At 42.5% G+C, this 25762-nt stretch overlaps 5 protein-coding genes across 5 annotated transcripts; 1 reads left to right on the top strand and 4 right to left on the bottom strand.

The window, feature by feature from the left end:
• Positions 1-5663, bottom strand: LOC100831083 (mitogen-activated protein kinase kinase kinase 1). Its single transcript, XM_003559463.4, has 5 exons — positions 5017-5663; positions 3306-4423; positions 2128-2319; positions 1283-1444; positions 1-1140 (listed from the first exon to the last, which is right to left on the bottom strand). Exons 1-5 carry the CDS (start codon positions 5216-5218, stop codon positions 649-651), a joined length of 2166 nt encoding a protein of 721 aa, XP_003559511.1. The 5' UTR covers positions 5219-5663; the 3' UTR covers positions 1-648.
• A 1016-nt stretch (positions 5664-6679) lies between these two features.
• On the top strand, positions 6680-12455 carry LOC100830578 (histone-lysine N-methyltransferase ASHR1). Its single transcript, XM_003560660.3, has 14 exons — positions 6680-7347; positions 7560-7705; positions 7849-7983; positions 8093-8147; positions 8233-8351; positions 9035-9123; positions 9223-9304; positions 9401-9499; positions 9610-9688; positions 9844-9963; positions 10061-10167; positions 10420-10489; positions 11328-11391; positions 11761-12455. The coding sequence occupies exons 1-14, from the start codon at positions 7236-7238 to the stop codon at positions 11930-11932; spliced, it is 1449 nt and encodes a 482-aa protein (XP_003560708.1). The 5' UTR covers positions 6680-7235; the 3' UTR covers positions 11933-12455.
• A 131-nt stretch (positions 12456-12586) lies between these two features.
• Positions 12587-15310, bottom strand: LOC100832096 (probable plastid-lipid-associated protein 4, chloroplastic). The gene is made up of 6 exons (XM_003560663.4): positions 14851-15310; positions 14649-14762; positions 14115-14213; positions 13462-13536; positions 13266-13333; positions 12587-12946 (listed from the first exon to the last, which is right to left on the bottom strand). Exons 1-6 carry the CDS (start codon positions 15199-15201, stop codon positions 12871-12873), a joined length of 783 nt encoding a protein of 260 aa, XP_003560711.1. The 5' UTR covers positions 15202-15310; the 3' UTR covers positions 12587-12870.
• Positions 15311-15558: 248 nt separating this feature from the next.
• On the bottom strand, positions 15559-17328 carry LOC100833335 (30S ribosomal protein S13, chloroplastic). Its single transcript, XM_003560665.4, has 3 exons — positions 17127-17328; positions 16359-16598; positions 15559-15919 (listed from the first exon to the last, which is right to left on the bottom strand). Exons 1-3 carry the CDS (start codon positions 17223-17225, stop codon positions 15743-15745), a joined length of 516 nt encoding a protein of 171 aa, XP_003560713.1. The 5' UTR covers positions 17226-17328; the 3' UTR covers positions 15559-15742.
• Positions 17329-18036: 708 nt separating this feature from the next.
• Positions 18037-21615, bottom strand: LOC100829352 (uncharacterized membrane protein At4g09580). The gene is made up of 4 exons (XM_003560657.4): positions 21178-21615; positions 19498-19768; positions 19190-19360; positions 18037-18340 (listed from the first exon to the last, which is right to left on the bottom strand). The coding sequence occupies exons 1-4, from the start codon at positions 21432-21434 to the stop codon at positions 18209-18211; spliced, it is 831 nt and encodes a 276-aa protein (XP_003560705.1). The 5' UTR covers positions 21435-21615; the 3' UTR covers positions 18037-18208.
• Between the last annotated feature and the right edge of the window lie 4147 nt (positions 21616-25762).

Below are 25762 nucleotides of genomic sequence, written 5' to 3'. Positions count from 1 at the left end.
TCAGGAAGTTAGCACCTGCACGAGAATCCTATGCAACAATCAGAATTGGAGTATTCATACAGTATGATCAGAAAAAAAAGAGAAAGAACTCAACCGAAAGACAAATTACTAATGGACCAAACTATGGCTTGGAGTGGTTCCTACACCGAACATACAGCTAAATATCTTCAATTCTAACATCAGTCAGTTGCCAGTTCTGACATGATACCTCATCAGCTTCCGAATGCCCGGACACCAAGAATGCCCAGAGCACTACCAAAAAATGCTCCCTGCAACTCAACCTCATGCAGGTGCTATTTACAAATTACAATAGACATGATCACCTAAATTCAAAAGAACCAAACAGACAGATTAAAGTAGCGCTGCGACCGAGCTGGGGCAGTCAGATACTAGTTCCTGAATCCTGACGTAGCACCAAGAATCCTATGAAGGAGATCTCTTGTCATGAAAGTTCCCCTGATTTCTGGTGGTTTTGGGGATAAACAAAAGTAACCTCAGATGATGAGCGATGAAGCATACAAAGAATCCTCTAGTAGACAATTTCCATAATCATGATGATGAGCGATGACATTAGTCATGGTCAGCCTTAATCTTGTCCGCTTTGAACATGTGCATCACACCTCCACATATTAGCAATGCTACACTATACTATATTGTAGTGGTGGGACTGCATTGATCCTCCTCAAGCTTTGCAATCACATCATGAAGCTCAGAACAAAGTCTAGACACATCGGGATTTGCCCAGTGAACCCTGACCCTCTCCATCAGCATATTGCATGGATCACGGTCAATGCGAGGCAACTCACCAGCCACTAGGGGAACAAGAAATGGGTGTTGAAGCAATTGGGGTATTCTCCACCGTTCATCTCGGTCCCAGGCAAGGCACCTTTGCATCAAATCAATAAGCCACGGATTGTCTACGGGTTCATAATTGATCTTGTGGTTCCTATCTGTAACAGCTTTGAATTTGGCCCAGAAAGTCTTGTAATCCGCAAATGGTGTCTTACCATACACCATCTGATAAAGAATACAACCAAGAGACCAAATATCGGATGGACGTCCACACTTGACAATGTTCCCACCTGAATCTTGCTCATTGCACATGAATGCTTCGGGTGACATGTAGTTAAGTGTTCCTACCTGCTCTTTATACCAAGAGATCACGAATTAGCATCTCATTATATCAAAATGAATAAAACCTCTATGAGTGGACCCTAAGATTCTTAGTAATTCACAAGCGAATGCAAAGATAGAAAACCCAAAGCTGTGCATCGCATGGTACCTGAGAGTCGCGTTGAATGTTTGTCGTATCATTCATTATAGCTTTGGCAATGCCAAAGTCAATTAATTTCAGTGATCCCCTCACGAGCATAAAATTGGCAGGCTTCAGATCAGAGTGCACGATCCGTTCCTCATGTATTGTATTGACTGCTTCAAGCATTTGCTAAAGCACAAACAAAGAGAAATTGAGAAGGGAGTGGAATATTTAAAATTCAGAATAAACTGTTTTGTATTTTAAAATATTCATTATGCAGGTACCAGTTCTCACAATAAATAAATAAATAAATAAATGCAGGTACCAGATATTACATTATTACCCGGTAACAATGCTACATAAACACACGTGTGTAACTAAAACGAACCAACATGAAATTTTGCACATGACAATATTATGCAATATATCATAGCTGACCTTGCTACTTCCTGCTTTACTATATTAATATGAAGTTACATTGCACAAAAGATATTCTGGACCTTCTGGTGCTTCCATTTATTTCTGCGAGTTTCCTTAGTAAATTGTAATAAAAGCATAACAACTCAATGCATCAAAATGGGTGATGGAAATTTATAGCAATTCCATGAGATGCAGTACAATTTAGAAAAATATTTCAGAGTCAAGCTAATAAAAATATTCTGAGGCAAGTTAACAAGTAAAGTCCAAATGGAAGTTCAAGACAGGATCACAGAGTCAACTGGAGGACGTTAACAAAAAAGATTTGAAGATTTGAGAGAAAACAAAACATCAGAGGAGATTGTTCACCCACATTCTAGTTATATGTTAAGCTAATTGTCATATATTCATGTCTTGTTACCTTAAAGGCTTAAAACAAATAAAATAAAGGTTACCTGCCAATAAAAGCGCAGCCAATTTTCATCTATCTTCATATTTGAGTTGTTTCTCTCCTTCCACTTCTGGGCAACCATATGTGCTAAGTCGATTTCCCCGTACTCAAGGACCATGTAAATATATCGGTCATCCTTAATTCTTCCATCCCGAGGTGAGACAGAACCTTCTTTAAGTAAATTTTTATCAGTGACCTTGTACATGCAAAAAGCCATAGGCAGATTAGACTATATTTCCTCTAGACAGTGAAAATATCATGTGTGCCGTGCTGCAGATAAATACTATTTTTCGACAATGAGATGACTGGCATATTTTACGGTAATTAACAGTTGCTTATAATCGGGTTTAACAGAATGGGTTAAAATTTCAATCACAGGCGAACTGAGTTTTGCAGTTCCATTAGCGTTGGAAATTGTAACCAAATATTGTATATGAAAGATATATCACTTGCCATGAAAGTTTGAAAAGATGTCAAATACTGAAATCTTACAGGACATGATTTTGTTAAGCGTGCACCAGAAGGGCAGAAGGTACTGATGGTACTCACAGCAAAATACATATTGGAACAATCATATGACACAAAATATGGTACAGATGCAACCTAGATCCTAGTGGTGTGTTGGTGTGTGCATGGTCTGGCCAAGTTCAACTTGTTCTAGCAGACAACAATAGAGGCAGTATTTTACAAAGATATCCAGAATAGCGAGAATTTAGTGATATGCATGGATGAGAAATAGGACAGGAGCACACAGAAAACAAGAACTTTCAAGTTTCATAGATAAGTTCAAACTTCTATATGGAACACTAAATAAACTAAAATAGCATTACTCTCATGAGGCATATGGTGTTTTCTAATACCATAGTAACTATACACTGGACAAAAAAATGTCAGTATTTATTTAAGGAGGTATACACGAGATAGTAATATGGAACCTTAGCCCTTTGCATTCAGCACTAGTCATAAGTTATAGAACACTAAATAAACTAAAATAACGTTACAAGATTATCAAATAGTCAAATGGAGGACGAAGAGGTTAATGATAGATCAAGAACATCTTTATGCTGAGAAGGTAATGTTTATCAATGTTTAAGTGATACTCCTAGAATAGAGGTATTGTGTACAAGTATCGAGTTACATATTCAGCCCCCAAAAAGTAGAGATAAGATTAGTAACTGGTACCTCGTAATCAATTAGCTGGATGATATTACTCTTTCCTTTCAACTTATTTAGGTATTCAATTTCTTGGCAAAAACCATAAGCAGTAGGATAGTCACGACCTTTGAGCTTGATCTTTTTCAGGGCATATATCGCACGCTCCATTGATATAACTTTGTGAACTTCACTGCTCCCCCCGGATCCTATTTTACCAAGCTTTTGATAAAGTTTCCCATTCACCTTAAAGAAAAATTCAGGATCATAATTGTTTTTTCGACGCTCCTTCTGACCCCTGCTAGCTTGTGAAGTACCAACATCCCTGGCAGATGTAGATTGGTCATTTGCAGATAATGCTTGGCCTTGGGATGGCAAGGAATCTTGATTGCCACAGACAGCTTTGTTAGAGACATCATTGGCAAGATTAGGAACCTGCTGTTTCGGAGGAGCAAGACCTGATATAACTGCAGATGATTCCACCGTATACTCAGGCATCTGCATTGGTGAAGGGCATTGGTTACTCTGAAGAACTCGTACATTTTGCCCCGAATGTAGTGACACAGCAGTAACAGAAGAACCAATGACAGAGCAACGGGTCATTGGCTCTCCATGATTCTGATTACATGCCTCTTCAACCCCTCTCTGTGGCAAATTAGCTGCATCATACTTGACATCCATCTCAACTGCTGCATCAGCTATCTGAGGCTCCTGATGTTTCCTGCCTTGGTCATGTGCTACTTCAGCCATGGGAAAATTATCTCCTGCTGTCAATGCATTTTGAGATATCATCTCAGATGAAGAAACGTCTAGCGATGACTTCTTGCGATCCACCAACAGACCGATTTCACCCTTCTGCTGGGCATTTTGACTAGCATTCTGAATATGGGTATATGTGATAGTACTCAACACCGAAGGCGTAGTCAACGACTCATTTCGATTTGATGCCAGCAGGACAACAGCGGCCTTAACATTCTTTTGATCAGGCACTGCATTTCGCAACCTGGAGGGCCCCCGCGCGCCACTCTGCTTCTGCATAGCATTTCCTTCCGGATTCTGTGAAACAGAAGGGCTGGCACCTGCTTTTGTTGGCCCCTCACCTCGGGCCACCAGGACACGGCCTGCTCTTGGGGGCATGGTCTGCGAACCTGAGGCAAGTTTGATTCAAAGCAAGTCAACAACACAGTTTAGAAAAATTAAGTTGAAAACAAATATATATTCCAAAAAACCATCCCACTAATTTAAATAAGGTCTAGAAAATGTGTTAAAGCGTGCACTGGGAGATCCCCGGAACTGAAGCTCTAGCATAGCAGTGGGATTATGATAATCTTATTTTGTTGGGCTGCTTTCTTCAGATTACTTGGGTGTTTGACTAACTGTTTCTTCTTAATCAAGCTGGCCGAATATATTATTGCATTCAGAACATGGAAATCAAAGGATAACAAAACTGCCAAACTTTAATCTGATTAACCAAACAGATTAATAGACTTTCCACAGCTTCTTTTTCACGTCAGCTTACAAAATAAGCAAAGCAATGCATTACAATTCACCACCGGCAAACAATAGTTAACTTAGTACTAGCTAATAGTCAGGGTCAAAAGTTGATGAAGTCCGGAGATCCGTTTTCCAGTGTCCTGACGCAACTGCCTTTTCGCTTAGTTAGATTTGCTCAAACATAAACTGGAACCCTAAACGGAACTAGCGCCAACTCCGAAGGAGGGTAGGGTCAGACTGAACTCACTGGGAGGCCTCTGCCGCTTACAGGCTGCATGGACCTGGCGCAGGAAGTCCGGAGGGGATAGCGTTAGGGAGGAAGAGGATCCCGAGGACGAGGTCAGGTTGGTGGTGGCCGTGTCTCCGGCGTTGGGGAACGTGATGCTCTTGCCGGCGGTGGGTGTGTTGTCCGCGGCTGGGGGGCGAAGGAAGTTATCCCTCCTCTCCATCAGCGGCGGCGCGGGAGGAGGTGGGGCCCACCGGCATCTCGCCGGACAGGCGGACACTAGGGTTTCGGAGCTGGAGAAGGCGGCGGCTGCGCGGGAGGTCGCGGCGGGGGATGCTCAGAAGAGGAAGCTGCCGGGTGCTCTAGGCGCGTGCTGGAGCGGCGCAGATGCGGCGGCGGCCATGGGACGGGAGCTGAAGCGAATCGTAGCGACTAGCGAGTGCGCTTGGGGCAGGAGGGAATGGGGAGAAAACCCCCAAAATTTTGAAATGGAAGCGAAGCGAAAGCAGAAGACACAGACGGAGGTTCCTTTGGTTAGGCTGGAGCTTCTCCTTATTTAGCTTCCACGGGTTATAAGCTACAAGCTAAAACAAACATCTCACTTCCAGCTGGCCGGAAAGAAAAAGCTCCAGCCGAAATTACACTGCACAGCACAAGCACCTATTTTGGTGCTTCTCTTCCTGGCTGGAGCTTGTACAAATTCCCACGCCCTTTTGCCCTTCTCACTTATCCTCTATTTGCACCAGAAATGTCACTGTCCTGAAAACCGAATCGTTTTCTTCCCCACGAACACGCAGTCCACCAGAAAGCCACCCCGACGCTTCATTCCCCTTTCACGAGACAAGCCGACCTGCCTCAGCCCCTCCGCGTCCTCCGCCTCCGACCGCTGCCGGCTCACCTTCGCCGGTCGCCTTCCCGTCCTCCGCCTCCTCGCCATCTTCCTCCATCCGAACGGATCTGCGCAAGTGTTCTGGACGCCGTCGACCCGCCGACCAGCCCTCACCTCGTCTGCGTCGAGATCTCGCCGACCGCGCCGTAGCCAACCAAGTGCGCCGCCGGCCTGCCTCAACGAATCCCCATCGTGCACTGGCCCTGCGTCAGTTCCTCTCCGCCCGCTTGACGTCGTCCCGTCCGGGTCAGCCAGATGCAGTGTTCCTGGATCCAGTGTTCTCGTCATATCCAGTGTTCTTGATTTATGCCTCAACGTGTATTAGTAAAATTGGTGATTTGAAAGTGAAATTGGTTGCAGCGGCTGTTACATCTGACATCTCTTCCCGGCAGTGTTCGCTTTTTCCTTTCCTGTTTGAACTCCAGTACCTGAACCTGCGCGTGATTTCATTAATGAAACTAGGAGCCTGCCTCTTTCTAAAAAAGAAAAGTTTATGGTGATATGAGGAATGAGCGATGCTTTATGTCTCCTGTAGGGATGATGATTTTTTTTTCAATCTGTGCACTATGGTGTTTTATGTCTAGTGCACAGCAGTTTCAACACGTGAACTCTGTGTAGTACGTTGCTATTTCTCTATTATGGACTATGGAAAAATGTAGTAATAAGTCAATATTACTATTAACCGTTATGACATTGTGTGGTTAACTTTTGAACTACCATTAATTATGACAATGGCTTCATTAGTAGTATTTTTCTCATTGTCAAAGTTAAATAATACTTCCGTCGATCCTGAATTCTTGTCGTCGTTTTAGTTCAAATTTATACTAAAAACCATAACAAAAATTTAGGATCGGAGGAATAGTATTTTACAACGAAAAAACCCTGTTAAACTCGTCATTTGCGCTTAAATCAGCAAACTGAACATGGGCATTATGGACATTGCACTTTCATCCGTGTGCAGCCACGGTTTCGCTGCCATCCTAAACGAACAACAGGTCAGGTTCAGTTCCAACCTTGCAGCTCCAGCAAAAAATTAGCTTTTTTTAGCAACAGCCGGTTTGAGTTTAGCTCCGGTCAAAGGCAGCCGGAGAGTGGTACGGTTCGATGCGGACGGAAAAAGACGCTTGTGTTTTGTTTTCCAAGATTTTTTTATCCGAAATAGAAAATTCTGAGTAGCCTGAGTTGGATGTTAACACGGCCTGGCCCAAGCCCAGTTTCTTGGACGGACCAGTCTTGCAATTTGATAGCCCAGGCTTGCTACCTCAACGTTAACTGTCCAGCGCTGCGGGTCCAACTGTGACTCGTGCTGTCTCTTTCTCGAAGCCCCGGCGAAGCGTCCCCGCGCGAAGGGATGGTGTCCTTGCCGGAGCAGCTGGAGCGCGAGCTCTCCGGACGCGGCCTCGCCATCGCCTCCATTCCTGGCAAGGGACGCGGCCTCGTTACTACCCGCAGATTCTTCCCCGGTAACCTACTCTCCCTCTTCTCTTACCACCGGTTCCGGTAAGGTGGGGGCGCTTGCCCACGAACCGCTCGACGAAATGCCCAACTGGCAACCGTAGACGTTTGCTGCGATGATACTAGTCCTTGAGTTGTTCCGAGCGCGCTGGTTTGCATATTTCGTGTATATTTAATCTCTGTTCCTTGCTGCTAACAGAATTCTGCTATGGCTTTGCAGGGGAAGTCATTCTTTGCGGAGAACCCTATGCTTCTACACCTAACAAGATTTTGGTTGGGTCGAACTGTGACCATTGCTTCACCTCTAGTAACCTGAGGAAGTGCTCAGTTTGTCGGGTAGCTTGGTACTGTGGGAGCGTTTGCCAGGTGATTACTCTGCCCTTCAGTTGTTTCATGCTGTTGGTGTGCAGTGCAAACACATACTCATGTGGGCATGCATCAACATTCTTTATAGTAACTGTTATTCTTTCAGAGGTTTCACTTCTTTTAGTGAAATATTTAATACACAGAAAGAAGAATGGAAACTGCATCAACTTGAGTGTCGAGCGATCTCAGCACTTACAGATGATAGGAAAAAGATGCTTACTCCTACAATTCGTTTAATGGTGCGACTTATACTGAGAAGAAAACTGCAAAACGAAAAGGTATTGGCTGGCTTGGCTGAATCCTGCCAAAAATCATGTGAAATGCGTTTGTATTTTCTGTGGATTGGCTGGCTGCATTCTGTTAACTTGATACTACTTGTATTTACAGGTAATTCCATCTACAGGAACAGATAACTACGGTCTAGTGGATGCATTGGAATCCCGTATCCTGTCATCTTGATACATTTCATTCATGGCAAATATAAAGATTCTGATTTGAGAGTGTTGGATATGACTTCGTACAAATAGACATATCTGAGGTTGATGATAAACAACTGGTCCTCTATGCTCAGATGGCCAATCTTGTGCAGCTGATTCTTCCTGCAATCGAACTTGATCTTAAGGAAACTGCACATATTTTTTCTAAGGTAATGCACATAACATGTTCTGTCCTCCGAATGGTAAGCTCATGTAGTGTTTGCAGACCTGCATGTATTTTAACTACTAGAGAAAAAAAGATCCAAATTGATTGTGGGGTGCATTATGTTATTGAACATAGCTTAGACCGAGCGTCTGCTCAGGTGGCTAGCTAGAACAGGTTGTTGTGCTTGCAGGACCACCCACCCGCAATTGAGGCTCAACCTCCGCAGAGTGGGGGCTCATCTTTCTTCCTAAGAAAATGCCACTAGGGTCTACTGGCTAGTCCCTGGTTTGTCGCTTTTTTAGTGAACATAGCCGGCTGCAGGTTTTATCATTTGGGTTTGTCCTAACCCTTGGAAAACATGTCCTAGAATTTGAACCAATCTAACAAAGGTCTTGTATGGTCTTGTTTGGGTGGAATAAAATCAGGTCTATGTGTAGATAAACAAGCATGCTACTAGTAAAAAGGACGATTGTTCTCGTCTCCCTCTAGTTCTACATTTTCTGTTCTTTGGTCGTCGCCATTAAGCTGTATGAAGGGTATACTTTGATAGCAAAGAACTAAATTAAAGTGTTTGTCAGCCTCAACCATGGCTATGTTTTCTACTTCTGGACCTTTTTGTAAAGACAAGTTCACGCCACTTATTATGTCATGTGCTTGAATAATTGATTGTCTGGTACTTGTGTGCAGTTTTCCTGCAATGCTCATACGATATGTGATCCTGAACTGAGGCCTGTTGGGACTGGATTGTTCCCTGCTATATCAACTATTAACCACAGGTGGTATTCTGAACTTTTGTTAACTTCGTTAGCATCTCCCCTAAATTTGATCATTTGATAAACAGTTATGTTTGTATTTACCTTTTTCTGTTATATTAGTTGTGTACCAAATGCAGTTTTGCTATTTGAGGGTCGGACTGCTTATGTCCGCGCATTGCAGCCCTTAAGCAACAATACTGAGGTAAGGAATATTTTTCTCCTTTTTCTATCGTGCATTCCTTATTTTTTCTTTACTTCTCTCTCATTCTGGAGAATATTGGTTGTGTATGTTTCTCAGGTATCAATAAGTTACATTGAAACTGCAGCAACCACTTTGAAGAGACATAATGATCTCAAGCACTACTTCTTTACCTGCACATGTCCCCGCTGTATTAAGGTTTCCATTGTGGTTGCGTAGTATTTTGTTTCTCCCATAGGAAATTGGCATTTGACATGATTTTGCCAGTCAAATGTTATTTTTCTATAACATTTTTGTTAATGTCACAGGGTTCTGAGGAAGATCCTCTCCTTGAGGGATACAGATGCAAGGACCAAAATTGTGATGGCTTTCTGCTGCCAGACTCAGGTTGGTTTTGAATTACAAGGAAAGTACCAAGTGAAGAAATGGAACAAAAGTGGATGTATTAAACAATCATAGCAGTTATATTTATGAAAACTGTAGATCATATATTGCTTCAGTCAGTATTGTTCTTACATTCTATCTCTATTGAACATCTCTAGGAAAGAAGGCTTATACATGCCAGAAATGTAGCATGTGTAGAGATGGAGAAGAAGTAAAGAAGCTTTCAAGTGAAATACTACTATTATCTGATAAAGCTTCTTCATTTGTTTCGTCTGGAAGTATCCTTCACTATTAAATTTCTATCTGACTGAGATATATAGAAAAAGTTTGCAAAGTTTGTATCTCACGCATTTTCTACCTTAATGAGTGATATAGATAATAATGAAGCAGGCTCAGTGTACAAGATCATCGAGCAGTTAGAACGAAAGCTTTATCATTCTTTCTCAATCACTTTGCTGCACACACGCGAAACACTTCTGAAGGTATATTTGTAGCTTGTGTATCAATAATAACCAGATGGGGATTCACAGCATGCTTACTGCTCCCTCCATCCCATATTAAGTGACTCAAATTTGTCTAAATATGGACGTATCTATATACTAAAATATGTCTAGATACATGTAATAGTAAGTCAGTTATTATGAGACGGAGGCAGTAGTAACCACTACCACTACAGCCACTCATCCATACAACTGTGCTAGATCTAATATCTCATCATGGTATCATCGGTGCAGTTATATATGGAATTACAAGATTGGCGCAGTGCATTGATGTATTGCAGATCGACAATTCCAGTGTATGAAAGTAAGGGAACCATCCTACTGTATTTAAATGAGAACACCTTATGCTGTGGTTTTTTTTTTCATCACCATCTTTCTAAGTACGGAGGTTTGAATTCCACCAAAACAGATTCTGATGTCTGAGATTAATTTTAGGAAAAACAATTGCATGCTTGTAACAAAATCTGATGTTGTCTCAATCTCACGAGGGAAAGTGCTTTCCAGTTGCTATACCCGATTCCTGTTTGAGCATGTTCTTTAGGGCTCTCTTTATTTAGGCCTCAAAACCAAGATAGGCTAGCATTCTTTGGGCTTAACTCGTGAAGAATTATATGGTGAACTTAGGATGGCCTGTAGTTCCACCAAATAGGAATATATATGGCATTGCCTCATGACGAAACAACTCAAGGGTTGAAACCTGACTTTGTGCTTCTTTCATTGCAAACCCACGTGATATTACACTGCAACCGGTATGCCTTCCTGATCAAGTGTTAAAAACACATGATTTTTGCAACATAGATTGTTTAGTTTCGAGATGAAATGACACTAGTCAGTAGTGAGAGAGTTATCAGTGAGTGAGATGCCTGTACTGATCATGATTATATTATAAGTAGTCACAAGGCTGCAACTGTTTCTGTGCTGATAGCGCTGATGTTTTTGGCCACAACCCACAAGCCCCATCCAGCTGATAGAATGGTATGTTGTGTCAGTAAGCGCGACCTTAACAGTTTGAATGGATGATTGCAGGTGACATTAAAAAAAATGTCCTATCTATTTTCTCATTCCTCTCTTCCGTAAATTACCTCACCACTTATGGGATTTCAGTAAAACTCGATGCTCACTAATGCTTGGACTTTCAACAGGAGTTTACCCACCTTTTCATCCAATGGTTGGATTACAATTCTATACTTGTGGAAAGCTTGAATGGTATGGATACTTTTACCTACTTGCCTTGTGCATGTGGCATCTATGATATGGTAGTTTCCTTGCCAGTATAAGCCTGGCTATCAATTCCTTGTGCTTTGCTAAAATAGAGGGATGCTAAATTTGACAGGAGTAGGATAGAGACATATTCCTTCTTCAGGGAAAAAAAAGGGGCAGAGACATGCCTCCTCAAAAACTCTAGGAAATGTTCACATGACCTTTAAAGTTGATGATCTTCTACTAAGTAAAGTTTACAGCTAGCACATCTGTTTGTCCTATATTTGATACTAGGCTCTCTATTTCCATCTTTCCCGACTAAATCCCTCTTTGTGCTGTTAAATTGTCCTGACTAAAAGCTCCTCCATTTCATAGGTTGCTTGAGTACACAGAGGACGCTCTAAAATCTTTAACTAGGGCAGCAGATGTACTTCGGATAACACATGGCACAAACTCCCAATTCATGAAGGAGCTATTCGGCAAGCTGGAGGAAGCGAGAGCTGAAGTTTCATTTAGACTATCACCTGGAAACGAGCAAATTTCATGAGAAGATGCAATTGACCACGATGGCAATGTTGATACTTGATACAATGTTCACATATCTAAGGATAGCACATTAGTACCATCTAGACGATGCCTAAAGATAACATATATGGTAGCGACATTGAGATCTAACATTTCCTCAAGGGGATGGAGACAAAGGTGATTGAATTGATCATCCAGTGACCATTTTCACTACAATCGGTGTGCCTTTATCTGCTGTTACATGGATAAGATGTTGATGTACCGAACTTGCTCTGGTTTCTTCTTTGGGTGATCTCCCTCCACACACAAACGCTTGACTTTTTGTCTGTAACTGAAAATGTCACACAGTAAGACCTAAGAAACGTGGGCTCCTGGCATTTACTATTGGCAGGCTAGAAGTTACCAGAGAAGATGTACACTGTTTATTTCTTCTTATTAATAGTTGTAGAATGTGTACACCCTTTTCTTCTTTCTTTCTTCAAAAAACATATGTAACAGTCTCTGGAGGCTGGACGCGCAATTTTGTGGATAATTCAACATATTCATATTGGATTTCTTCGTGCATTTTTATGATAGGAATGTCGGTCAGAATCACGTTTGACCTGGTAGAATAGAGATGGAATTGGAAACCTAATTTTCCTATGCTCGGGACTTGCCTTGATTGAACTGCTAGGACTAGGAAAATAGGTTTCGCTTCATGAAAGAAGCTTCCCTTCATGATTAACAGTCTTACAATCCAAATGTATCCATGAAGTTTCAATAGTGAACTAAAATTTAGACCAATTTCATCGTCTATACATCAGAGTCCTGTCAGTTTAAATATGCTATACGGACTATCCTCGGATCTTAATATTTACACGTCCTCAATCGACTCAAGACAGAGAAAATGAACTATTTTAGATAGTTTGGCATGGTCACTGGATTCTCGTAGCGCCACACATTACTAGCATTTCGCAGTTATCATTGTAGTGGAACTCTGTACATTGGATCAACCATCTTCAGCACGAACAAGTTCCCCTTGTCGCCTCTTGAAACCCTGCAAAACCAGGATGGAGATTTCTTGCAGCATCAGTAAAATATTACAGTATCCCTGATCACCACATTAACCACGCCATCAACTGTACAAACATCAGCAGGACCGTTGTTTTTCACCAAACAATTCTACTTTGAGTCAGGGTGCAAATTACATGTAAAACTGTAACGTCAAAATGGACATTTTGATGCCGATTGTAAGGGTAATGGAATATTTCCAAACATGCCATGTTCAAAGTTTATATTTATTATTGCTTTTTAGGGAACTGTAGTTTAAGAAAAGAAAAACAATCCAAAATTGCAACGAAGGAAAGATAGACGACCTGAGCTCTTCATCAAGATATGTGATTTCAAGTTCACCTTTGCCTCTTCCAGGTGCTTTGATTGGGATCTAATCGCAAAACAGAAGTTACAGTTTATTGATACAGTTAAACATAGCACGTCGGCTACTGAGATGAAATGAGATATTATTTAGTGTAAAATATAGACTGTTGTCGACTAGGTGATAAAATGTCTCACCAGACTAAATATTTTGAAGTAATCAAACTTGACAGCAACTCTTCTAGAATTGAGAGGTACCAAGTTGGCAGTAACCTGCAGAAGCAAATATTAGTACATCCCCACGCTCCAGAGAAGCAATACTTGTAGTTTTCTGAAAAGGAGAACAATCTCCTGGCCTCTGCATCGATCGATGCACACAGCCAAGCAATACTTGTAATAACTAGCATGATCAAAAAAATAAGAATTACCAACAACATCGAGCATGCCGAATTTTTATCAGATGATTTTTTTTGTAGTGGAACTACACTGTAGTACTATGTAGTTATGCATCAAATCAGGAAGTCAACAAACAAAAGAGGTGCAAGGATGAAATGAACATCTTGCTCTAAATCAAGCGAGACTTCGATCAGCATTGTACTCAATGTTTGAGCTAGCACATCCCCTATCAATAGGACTAAAACCATAACACAAAAAAGGATCTCTGCCATGCCAAATAAAAGTGATCAAGGGTATCATTCCTGAAGAGAATTCTTTGCTTCGTAGCAAAGAAAGGAATTGCAAAATGTCACCAGATTCTTTAGCGAGAAGACACTGGAACTAGTTTTGGTAGAAGACACACTGGAACTAGCTTTGGTAGAAGACACGCTGGAACTAGATTTGGTGGAAATTACCTGATTAAAATAAGGCCACGTCTCCATATTTTGAGCTCGTAAAGTGTCAGCGTTGATTGCTTGGTAGATCGTCCCAAATGGCCTCAGAAACTTTGGCCTCTGCATGCAGACATTGAGCACAGTTTGACATCCCAGTAAGTTCTCTTATAAACAACAGCACGAGAGTTTCCTATTGCAATTTTATTCATAAGTAGTAAAAGCCTACAAGGTTTTATGTACAACAACGGTTAAAAAAGAAAATTACAGATTACTCCGTGAGGCTACATTTTGTTTTGCTGTATGGATAACCGAGGCAACGTTTCAATATGTTAATCTGTCGAACTGGAGAAGAATGAGTCCAGCTGTCTTCATCCAGACATCAATTAAACACCCCTCTTTGGAAAGAGAAACAAAAATGAATGCAGCTGACTAGCTTAGGCGATGGTTGTTGCAAATTGCCACAATGGAAATATACACTTTGCATCAAGAAGATAATCCTCTTTTGGCTTTCGATGCAAATGCATCAACAAGAGAAGAGAAGGAGATCGAGGGAACCTGTGGCTGCAGTATGGACGTTGAGGTAGTGTAGAGGAGTTCCCATTTCCCGTTGAGAAGATCGGACTTGAGCGGCTCCTTGGCCGGGTTCACCTCCTCCAGCTGCTGAGCAATCTGGAGCAACCAAAAGCAAGAGGCATTAGTACAGTACTCCCAGGAAAATAAGGATAGGTCCGGTCCGCCTGCGTGTCACATACGATACCTGGTCGACGCGGTCCTTGTCCTCGGGCGTGGCCTCGGCGCCGCGGTCGAGCGGCGCGATGGCCGCGAGGAGCTCCTCCTTGAGCGTCTCGGCCTTCTTCGCGTCCTCCTCCTCCTTCTTCTTCTTGTTATTCCCCGTGAGGAAGGACGGCAGGAAGGAGAAGGACGACACGGGCGCCCTCCACCCAACGCCCCGCCGAGACGCGGGCACGGCCAGCGAGAGGCCGCCGTTTCCTCCGGCCAACCCTCTCCTGCTGCCGCCGCCGCCGATGCTCGGGAGGAGGCGGGAAGATGAGGAGGAGGACGCGTTGGGGCTCGCGGGCAGCAGGAGCGGGAGCGAGACGAGCGCCATGGCGCGGATGGTGGGGAGCGGGGCAAGCCCGGCAGCGGAGTGGGATTTTTGTGTGTTTGTTGCAGCCGCAGGCGTGGGCTCTCTTCTCGTCTCGTCTTGTGTGCGTCTTTTCTCCGAGGAGTCCCGTTGTTTTTGAGTGGTGGGTATTAGCGCGCGGAGTCGATCGATCGGAGCCGGGACGCGGCCACCGCCAACCCCAAGTGCCCACACGAGCCCTCAACACGCGGTGGAGGCCTAGAATTTTTCCAGAAATCTCGAAGTTGTGTCCACTGAATTCTCTTGTCTAAAAAATGGTTCCGAGTGTCACAAAACAAGCATGCATGTAGCGTCGATGGTAAGAAAAACAGCGTCAGTGCATTCAAGAGAAGAGATTCCATGGCTATATATAGATTTGCAGCAGCTGAACATGTCTCCACACTCCACAGTTCAATGTATGACAGCACGAAGAACTTGAAAAAGGGTACTAGTACCGAACGGTAGTGCTGTAATGCAGTACAGGAAAACCGAAACAGGAGGTAAAATACATAGCAATGTGGACTTGTTATTCCTCGGACGAGGAAGACGACTTCTTCTTGGCAACGGAAGCCCTCTTCCCCTTGAGCGTCCTGCAGTTGTTCTTTGTCCTCTGGCCACGGACCGGGAGCCCGAGCTTGTGCCGGATGCCCTTGTAGCACCTGATCTCCTTCATCCTCTCGATCGCCACACGGTTGAAACGTTTCTGTAAAGCAAATGTCAAAGAGCATAGGGAGCACTATTCAGTATTTTCATCTATTTGAAGCAAGACAACTAGGGATCGTGGAACCAGAATGTCTGACATGATTCAGAAATGTGATAAAACAACCACACGGGTCCTACAGAATAAGTTCCAAGATTAAATTTCCATGACAACTAGGGATGCAAGCGGATCCCGCTTAATTGACTTGCTAATTGAAAAATTATGCTCAAAATTTGACTTGAAATTTAGAGATTGACTTAGAAATGGGATATATGCGGGATCCCGTTTGCATTCCTAGTGACAACATTGCTTAGTACGGAGTATATTCATGAGTCCTATAAAATGATTGAAGAACTAGAAGGGGCACTGCTCGGTATTTTCATTTATTTTGAAGCTAACAGCATGGAATAGTCATATTAGAAAAAGGGATCAGAGCCATTACAAGGTCTCCCTCAATCATGTACTTGGTGACCTCCTTACGGAGGGTGATGACCTCCTCCTCGGAGAGGTCCTTGGTGACCTTGTTGTCGAAACTGAGGTCCAAAAGGATCTGACGGGAGCGCGCCCTTCCAATGCCGTGGATGTACTGCAGAGAGTACTCCACCCTCTTGTGGTTGGGTATCTCAACACCACCAATACGGATGCACTCGATCCGCAGGCCACCGTGGCCAATACCTCCCTTCTGCCAATTTCCCAATAAACAGAAGAATCAAAACCACAAACCAGCAATCAACGTATATAAGATACAAATGGACATTTTCTCTTTAAGGACATATGAAGTGGTCAAGTGGCAGTAGGAACGGAAGCAACAAAGAACGACTCCTAGTACCCACATACACTATCCGGCAATGCACTAGGGGCAGGAGATCCATGATTCACAATCCAGCACCCACATAGGCACCAATTCGTCCCAGAATTACCAGGCCACCAGAAGCCAACTCTTGCAGCATCCCGGATACACACACATACACTGACAGTGATACACAAGACAGAACACAAGCGGCATAAACACCTGACACCTAGACCTGGTAGCAAACTCAATAAGCACTAGCCCCTTAATCCCAAGATCATCGAGCCGTAGGGACTAGGAATACCAGCCGCAGAGGCCAAGATACAACGAGCAAATACATGACTACTAGACGGGCAAATGGTCGGTGGTACACGGAATAGGGGGAGGAAGAGGACGGCTGGGGGAGGAATCTATGCTCACCTTGGAAGCGGGAAAGGAGAGGGAGGAGCTGCGGCTTCGCGTGGCGAGGGGGAGAGAGGAGGTGGCGATGGGGACGGAGACCATGGAGAGGGTCGCCATTTCTGCTCTCCCGACGAGGAGCTGTGCTGTGTTGTTTCTCGCCCAAACCTTGTGCCCCGGATAGAACGGGAGGAAGCCGATAAGGTGGCTGCAGCCTGCAGGCTGTTTCGATCTCGGGCTTGAGCCTTAAGACATAGGTTTGGGCTTTTCGAGACCCAATCGTTACTGGGCCTCCGAAAGTCTAAAAAGCCGCTCAATGCTTCATCTCAGGCTCAATTAAGAGCCATTCCACATATATCATATAAAGTACTCCTTCCTTTCATAATTTTTGTCGAAATATTACATGTATCTAAACACACTTTAAGAATAGATACGTCCATTTTTGTTCAAATTTGAGACAAGAATTATGAAACGGGAATATCTATTTCGTAACCTTGTAAAAAAACAAATGAAAGATATATTCTTAATTATGTAGCTCAAGAATGGAATTACCACGGGTGAGATTAGAAGTCAGATGTTTTCTTCAACTTTACTTAAATCTTACTCATTATGTTCCTAAATATAAGATGTTCTAGCATTGTCACGAGTAAAACTTTCTAAAATTTGACCAAGTTTATAAAAAAATATCAACATCAATAACTTTAAATTGGTTTATTAATCCACCATGATAGATCATATATTTCATCAAAAAAAAAAAGATATCTTCATATATGCTTATATGATATTATAGATATTAGGACATTTTTCTATAAATTTAGACTTGGAACAAAGCTAGAACACCTTATATTTAAGAAGAGACGTAGTAGTAATCATATATTTCCTTCGCAGTGATAACCGTGGGGAGACGATTTCAGAACAAGGAGCAAGCAGATACAGTAATAGCGTCCTCTATTATTAAGGGGATCATTCAGATTGTTACATCTTTACAGCTAGAATTGAATAGGTATACCGTATACAGATATAAAAAAACAAAAGAAAGGCAAAAAACTGCTAATACACTCTCTGGAGCACCCGGGGCCGGTATTTAGATGTGGTGTGAGGCATCATTCGTATGTTCTCTTCCTTTTCAGGATAGTTGGGACAACAGCAACAGATCCAATCAGGAATAGAACAACTAGTGTTTTGAAGTCATACAATTCCCTAACTGATTTGAGATCGCCTAGAGCTCTCCCAGCCTGCAGGACAGAAGTATAAAAGATAGTTAGCAGGTCCGATGATCTCATCGTCCGGAAAAACAAACTATCAAAGATGCTTCCAAAATAATGCAATGTGGTTTCCCAAGGCTTGAATTGAAGTAGGGTTTTTTATGAAAAACTTCATACTTCAACACAAGACAAATAAAAGACTAAATATGGACAAACGGCTTGGTTCACTGAAGTTGTTGCTTGTTAAAGCTCAGGAAAGGTAAGAGGCAAAGTAGCACTAACGAAGTAAGTTAACTCTTCATTACTAGACTGTTATAAAAAAATCATGCATTGATCTTCATTGAAACTAATATATCATGCAATCAGAGGTCCATCCACTACTTGATGAATGATTATGCTTACTCGTCCAGATTCTACTAAAGCTAAGAACCCAGCAAACTTCCCCAATAATTTTTTTAAGACACTTAAGATAATCTATTGGAGCAGTCAGGGCAGTTGTGCTAAGTGTGAATGCAATTAAAAACACAGCACTTCTCTAAAATAGGGACTTTAACCTAAGCATTCTTTGGAGGCCATATGAGGCGCCCACACCTGACACCCATTCTCAGAATATGGTGCTTTTGATCAAGTATTCAAGTTACTTGCCCAAAACTTCAGCGAAGAAAAATGCAAGAATATCAAGAAACCAAAATGTGTTATGTTTCAGCAAAAGAACAATGAAATGATGTTTAGAACCCAAACATGCAATCATACTCAGGAATTGATGGTTAAACACTCCTAGTCCATTTCCATATGACTTATTAGCATATAAAAAATGGATGTTGGTTCAGATTATTGCTTGGTTGCAAACCAAAAATGAGTCAAACTGTTGCTATTTACCTTTACAGTAATATAAGACGCTGGGATGAGACCGATTAGTGTTGCAGCAAAGAAAATATGGAAAGGTATGTCGACAATAGGTGATGCCATATTTATGAAGGTGTTGGGTAAAGTTGGTGTTATTCGCAGAAAAAGCATGTAATTCAACAGCTTCTCTTTCCTCTTTGCAATCTGCAAGAGAATCAAAAGCATTTGTTATATGGAATGAAGAAAAGGTGAACTCATATCATTTGGGACAAGGATCTCAAGAAAAAAAGGTAGCCGATGGATATACAGTAAACAGTTTGTTATTAGAAGCCTAATATTACCTCCGACTGGAAATATCTCAGTCTTTCAGGCCACAACCAGCTAACCAAAGGTCTGCCAATCAACTTGGAGAGAAAATAGCAAGATGATGCCCCAGCTGTGGCAGTAAAAACGACCAAAATGCCTCCTTTAACCACTCCAAAAAGAGCTCCGGCAAGTAAAGACATGAAAATTGTTCCAGGGATCATAAATGTCTGCATGAAGATATATATGGAACAATATCCCAATACAAAATTTGCCTGATGATCTCTTGCATACACAGCAAGATTGTCCCTGCAGGTTTCACATGAAATTTATCAGCATGTGAATTCCATATTCCAAAATATACCGTTATTATCATAATACACAAAACTTTTATATATGGAACAGATACAGCTACATAAAAGCTCATACCAATCCTTATAAAAAGATAGCTGGATATTTCTTTTAGCCCATAATATCAAGCCAAAAATCCGAGAGAGAGAGAGAGAGATTAGCAACCATGGATGTAGGTAAATAATTCAATTTAAGAATGCTATGAGTAAACCAATAGCAGGTTGATGTTAGGATGTGAACTCCATCATATGCATTCAGCTTGTTTTGTAGAAGAAAATTATCAGCAGTTACTAGAAACACAAATCAACGTACTAGAGTTCGGTAAGTAATTACAGAGCATGGATACGTGTGAACCAACAATTTGTATATGTTCAGAATTTTGTTTTGCACAAAACATGACAAGTGCGATGGAGGGAAATGATCGCCTTTTTTCTACAGAATCGTAAATATACATGTTGATTGTTGAGTAAGAAGATTATTAGGGCATGTTTGTTTTTGCCCAAACTTGCCCTGCCAAAAATTGAGCAGCCCATAAAAATTTGGTCCTCATCTGGTTGGTTACCAAAATATTGGTTGCCTGTGGAACTTGCCCATCTACCTCACAATCCCTTCACAACTTTTGCCAAAAATTTGGCCAACTTGGGCCCAAGGAATCTCTAACCAGTTTTTTGGCTAGCCAATTGTTGGCAAGAATTGGCAGGGCTTGAATTTGCTTGAACCAATCCACAAATACAGCACAGTGAAAAAAAAACACAATATAGAGGTGTTTTTCAGCGATCATAAGTATAACCTCATAATCTCCAATGCAGTTACCTAAACATATATGCAGATAATATTTTCCATCCGATATGTGGATGGATGGAAGTATCGACGTAAAAGGTTGTGTAAATTTGTAAACTTCGTTGCTAATTAATCTGACAAGAACTGCAGTGATCTTAAGTGATAGTACTACAGATGTCAGCAAAAGCAAGGAAAATCCAATGCTTTGACTTGGACCAATTCCACTTACAGCCACTGCAAAGATCGACCGGGAAAGGGATATTCTCTTGTCGTTTTCCAACAAACTAGTATCCCCTTTGCTGTTTATTTCCTAATCGTTTTGTTCTAGCATCGAATAAACATGGTCTCAATTTACTAGGGTTCAAATGTGTGTACGAACTCAAATCTTGCTGCAAATAAAAAATCACATCGAGTAAGGTGGAGCCTAATTGCTACCGGCAACCAAAATCACGCCCAGAACTTCACTAGATCAATCGACACCTTGCTTTGCTTGTACGATTCAAAGCACATTCCACAGACACGAATAACAGCCGATCCAAAACATATAGTCGATCTAGCAAGTGTGTGAGGAAGGAGGGGAGACCTACTTGAGGACGCGTACGTCGGCGAGGCTGCGCGGGAGGCGGAGGATCTGGCCGAACTCGCGCCGGGGCGCGGCGAGGAAGATGCAGAAGATCCCGGCGACGAAGAGTGCGAGCACCGCGGCGGCCGCGAGGGCTTCCGTCCGCGTCAGCGTGGGGCGCGCCCCGGCGGCGGCCTCCGGCTTGCTCCTCTTGGCGGCCGGCGAGTCGTCCTGGCCGGCGCCCGCGCCCGCGGCCTCGATGTCGCGGCGCGCGAACAACATGGCGGCGGCGGCGACGGCGCAGCGGGGGACGCGGGCGGCCGGTAGATCGTAGCGGGGGCGAGGAGGCTGCTGCTAGTGGGGCGAGGAGGCAAGCCTCAGGGGCGGCCTCATGGGGAAGTTGGACGGCGACAAGCAGGAGGTGCTGACGGTGCCGTGTTGCGTTCTGTGCCGCGCCGGATTATTCTTTTTGTTGGTTTTTTCTTTCGTTTTTCTTTGGCCTTGTTATCAAGTTAATCTAATTTAGCGTAATCGCCGGGGTTTTGTTCTTGGTTTGACTCGGGTGACCAGAGCCCGGGCAGCAGGCAAGGCAAATCGTGGTGTAACTCGGAAAAGAAAAAAGAAGTTGCCCGTGTGATTGTTGCAACTTGCAACCAGCCGGTGCCTTGGATGGAATATCCCTTGAGTAGGGTCGGGCCTAGTCAGATGCGCGCCACGCGAGTCGTGAATATGCAACTTCGTAGCTTCATTTTTTCTTCAGGCCATGGACATGTACACCTTCTCTGTGAAAGATGACAGTGTACACCGCATGAGGTTGATAGCTACGTTTATTTCTAAGAAGATAACCTCCAACTTCTGCATTGATCAATGTATACAGTTTTAATATGAATACCTTATGCATTCATTTGTAGAAAAATGTATTTGAGGTAAAAGAAAATACTTGACCAAAACTATTTTTGTAGGTACCTTTCATATGTGGCTTCTTGCAACGGAGTGGCATATTTATGTATCAAGGTTTCGAATTCGTATTTATGTGTCAATTTTTTTAGTATCATCTTTTTCATTATTATTTTTGTTAATACATTTTTATTTTATTTATTGTATTTAAGAAGTTACTAACACATATATTTTTTTACTAAATCTCTGACTATTATGGCTTGGGAAAATAATAACATCGTCAAATGTCAATCAACAACAATAGCATTATTATTGTATTACTACATCATCAACATTTCACCATGTTGTTGACATCGTTAACGCATACATGGATGCATGGAGACGGTAAAAATAACTTTTTGCTCCACCTATAACGAAAATTAAGACTCGTTAGAGCATGAGCAATGTGTCGAGGGGACGGGATCTAGTGTCGGCGCTCTACCTCATTCTCACGTGGCCGCAAACGAGCATGGTGATTGATGATTGGCCTCGAGTCCCCGAGCCTAAAGTGTCCGTCCACGCACACCGCTCCAGTCGCAGGTCACAACACCGTCCCTCTGGGAGGAGGCGTCCGGGAAGCCCAAGCAGCGAGAAGCCGCGGCCAGCGCTCCTCCAGGACTTGGTCATTGAAGACGAGGGGACGACACCTGCTATCTCACCTAAATCGTGGATTTAGAGAGTCTTGTTTTTGAGATCATGGATTTAGGGATCTTGCTTGAGGGAGTAGAGGGGTTGTTGGTGTCGGTAGGTTGCGGGTGAGAGTTTTTGGTTAACAAAATTCTGACTAATGGGTCCAACCGGAGCTAAGCAAAGTACACATTGCAGCGGTATATTTCAATCAACTATTTCTAGTCGGATCCAAAAAGTAAAGTTTCGGTAGAAAATAAACTTCATTAGCGCTTGCAATCTGATTTGGAAACATTTCGCGTGCGTGGCTGTTTGGCAATTTCTCAACTTATATCTGCAATACTAGTTGCAGTCACATGCAAGTCACGTGTGTACAATGTGCATATCAAGCCATTTATCCCACTGTTGTTTGGTTTAGGATTTTCTTGTTCTCATTTTTTTCTTTGCTTTTTCACGTGTTGTGCGGATGCATGGTACCGTCTACTTGTCAAACTCATGTACATGTAGATCGTGTTTTGATTATAACTTAACTTCGCGCGGGTAGATCCGTTGGTGTGTGTGTCGAAAGCCTGAACCTGCTCTTTTAGTAGTTTTGTCTAAAAAAACACTAAATCTGTAATTAACGTGATGGCTTCTTGTCTTGTTAATTTAACTATATTTAATATAATATATAAATTTAATCATCAATAAATTGCATTTAATGTTTGGAAGCTAGAGATGCAAACTGTCTACATCATCATCCGCGTCATGTATATCACACAAACCATGAGCATTCATTTTGGTGCCGCCTTCTATAATTCAATCTTTTAGCACTTAAGACTTCTCGTTTAAATATTTCACCAAGTACCCATATTTTCTTGACATGTATGTTGATCTTTCTACGAATTGCGAATATTCAGATTCTCGTAGCTTCTTTTCTTTAATCCGAAATGGTTATGTTCATGAACATAAGATTGCTACTCCCTCCGATCCATATTAATTGTCGAAATATTATATGTATCCATACGCTTTTTATGCATAGATACATCCATATTTTGACAAATTTGAGACAATTAATATGGATCGGAGGGAGTACTATTATTTTGTTGCATACGTGTTTCGGATTATAAAATTGTTTGCTTTTCTAATATTCATATTTGTTTTGCATTTGAATATCATTTGTTCGTAACATCATTTGTATGTTACGATCAACCTTAGCATCCACTTCATACAACTGACAAGCAATTAATTTTGGTGCCACTTTCTACAATTCAATATTTTTATTAGCACCTAAGAGTTTTCACCTGAATATTTCACCAAGTACACATATTTTCTTGATATGGTCGATCTTTTCGAGAATTGTGAATATTCAAGTTCATGTAGCTTCTTTTTCTCTCTCTACGAAATAGTTAATGTTCATGTACATCAAAATTGCTCCTATTATTTTGTTGCATACTTGTTTTGGATGATAAAGTCGTTTTGTTCTACAATATTCATATTTCTTTTGCATTTGATCATTTTCTTATCATTTGTTTTTTGTTTGTAACATCATGTGCAATATGCAAATAAAAAATTTCGCGGCAACGTGTAGGGAATCACCTAGTATTATGAAAAGAGTGACCGGGGTCAGTTTTGTATCCATTTTTTACCTATTTATGAATTATTATCCATACATGTGGCGTGTGTGAGAGTCAACTTTCCTGTTACTCTTCCTTTGACCCATAATAAGTGTTGTTCATGTAGTACAACTTTACACAAAGTTGTACTAATGAATCGGCGGAAGTATATTAAAATCGTATTAGAAATGGACTCGGGGCGTGGCTGTTGGTCCCTGCATTCGGAAATAGAAATCTGAATACCACATTGCATGGAAGTACGAATAATTTCGCCCCAGCTACCAAAGAATTGCGCAATTATACTTTTGACACCGCTAGTTTGACATAGCTATAGCTTTCAATTGCAGCGCATCTTTGCAATTTTCGAGCAAGGTTTTGTTCACGCAGCTTTGCATATGTATGCGCTGGCTTACAAAGTTACAATCAACTACGTAAAGGCCGGCAACGATGGCTCACTACACGACAGGCATCCCAGCTCGATCCCAAGCTATTATTCGTTTACAAGTTTTATAATGGTTGGAGATTTTAAGAACCTTCCAACGTTTTTTTATTGCATTTTTAATTGCTAACCATATTTGCCACGTGGTAAGAACCGTCCAACATAGTTGACCCAACGGTGGAGAAATAGGAAGTACTGGAAAGTACCCAAAAAGAGTACCAAAATAATCGATCTATTTTGTAACTAAAAGGATTTAGTGGAATATTTGATGTTGCAACTGGGCCTCACCCCTCTCTTCTGGCCCATCTCCCTAACGAGGCCCCAATCCCCCAGTCTCGTCTTCCTCCTCGTCTTCCTCCTTTGGCACTTTGCTCTAGTACAGCCGCTGGTTCATCTCCCCTTCAATTGCCTCGTTCCCAACCTTTTCTCGTTAAATTGAAGCTTGGGATTTATTTCCCATCACCCCACGAACTGATTCTACTATTTTCCTCCCCGTATTATCACCTTAATCGTTTCCAATTTGTAACCGAAATCATCAAATTTTCCCAATTCTACCGAGAAAAAACCAGGCTGTCCTTCCATGCTATATCGGTTCCTCCCTGATCGCGAGGGCGCTGATGTCGGGGTAACCCCCGCACGGCCATCGTACGCCGCTGCAGGTGCTGGCCTGTCACCGGTATAGTAACAGAACACCGTGACGGCGAACATGAGCTGCAGCCACCCCGCCCACCACCTACGCTCTACAGTCACACTGTGGATGCACGCCGCCACCGCTCTCTTTCCTGCGTGGCGGAGGGGCGGCGCGCCGGCGGTCGACGAGAAGGGCTCGGGCGGTGGAGGGGCCTCGCTCTGGTAGGAGGGACATGGACGATGAAGAGGATCGATGCGCAGGGACAGGGAGGCGTCGCCAGATAGAAACGGGCGTGACATCAGGCGGCCCAAGAAACAAAACAGCCCATTTTTCAGTTGCGGCCCGGAGAAACAAACGAGTACAGATCAACGGTACTCGACAA

This window comes from Brachypodium distachyon, chromosome 1, assembly GCF_000005505.3.
Source record: "Brachypodium distachyon strain Bd21 chromosome 1, Brachypodium_distachyon_v3.0, whole genome shotgun sequence".
NCBI lineage: Eukaryota > Viridiplantae > Streptophyta > Magnoliopsida > Poales > Poaceae > Brachypodium > Brachypodium distachyon.
Note: the sequence above shows the minus strand (reverse complement) of the source record. Positions and strands in the feature narration are given on the sequence as shown.

What these genes read in the sequence shown, in the direction of transcription:
- LOC100831083 (XM_003559463.4), bottom strand. Translation starts at nt 5,218, where the DNA reads ATGGAGAGGAGGGATAACTTCCTTCGCCCCCCAGCCGCGGACAACACA. An exon ending in TCCAGCTAATTGATTACGAG is followed by an intron (nt 2,320 to 3,305) that starts GTACCAGTTACT and finishes TGCATGTACAAG; the next exon opens with GTCACTGATAAAAATTTACT. An exon ending in GGCTGCGCTTTTATTGGCAG is followed by an intron (nt 1,445 to 2,127) that starts GTAACCTTTATT and finishes TTTGTGCTTTAG; the next exon opens with CAAATGCTTGAAGCAGTCAA.
- LOC100830578 (XM_003560660.3), top strand. Translation starts at nt 7,236, where the DNA reads ATGGTGTCCTTGCCGGAGCAGCTGGAGCGCGAGCTCTCCGGACGCGGC. An exon ending in CATGTCCCCGCTGTATTAAG is followed by an intron (nt 9,500 to 9,609) that starts GTTTCCATTGTG and finishes TTAATGTCACAG; the next exon opens with GGTTCTGAGGAAGATCCTCT. An exon ending in TTCATTTGTTTCGTCTGGAA is followed by an intron (nt 9,964 to 10,060) that starts GTATCCTTCACT and finishes TGAGTGATATAG; the next exon opens with ATAATAATGAAGCAGGCTCA.
- LOC100832096 (XM_003560663.4), bottom strand. Translation starts at nt 15,201, where the DNA reads ATGGCGCTCGTCTCGCTCCCGCTCCTGCTGCCCGCGAGCCCCAACGCG. An exon ending in CGTGGCCTTATTTTAATCAG is followed by an intron (nt 13,537 to 14,114) that starts GTAATTTCCACC and finishes TTGCTTCTGCAG; the next exon opens with GTTACTGCCAACTTGGTACC. An exon ending in TATCTTGATGAAGAGCTCAG is followed by an intron (nt 12,947 to 13,265) that starts GTCGTCTATCTT and finishes CTGGTTTTGCAG; the next exon opens with GGTTTCAAGAGGCGACAAGG.
- LOC100833335 (XM_003560665.4), bottom strand. Translation starts at nt 17,225, where the DNA reads ATGGCGACCCTCTCCATGGTCTCCGTCCCCATCGCCACCTCCTCTCTC. An exon ending in TCTCCTTTCCCGCTTCCAAG is followed by an intron (nt 16,599 to 17,126) that starts GTGAGCATAGAT and finishes GGAAATTGGCAG; the next exon opens with AAGGGAGGTATTGGCCACGG. An exon ending in ACATGATTGAGGGAGACCTT is followed by an intron (nt 15,920 to 16,358) that starts GTAATGGCTCTG and finishes TTTGCTTTACAG; the next exon opens with AAACGTTTCAACCGTGTGGC.
- LOC100829352 (XM_003560657.4), bottom strand. Translation starts at nt 21,434, where the DNA reads ATGTTGTTCGCGCGCCGCGACATCGAGGCCGCGGGCGCGGGCGCCGGC. An exon ending in TGAGATATTTCCAGTCGGAG is followed by an intron (nt 19,361 to 19,497) that starts GTAATATTAGGC and finishes ATTCTCTTGCAG; the next exon opens with ATTGCAAAGAGGAAAGAGAA. An exon ending in CGTCTTATATTACTGTAAAG is followed by an intron (nt 18,341 to 19,189) that starts GTAAATAGCAAC and finishes TCTGTCCTGCAG; the next exon opens with GCTGGGAGAGCTCTAGGCGA.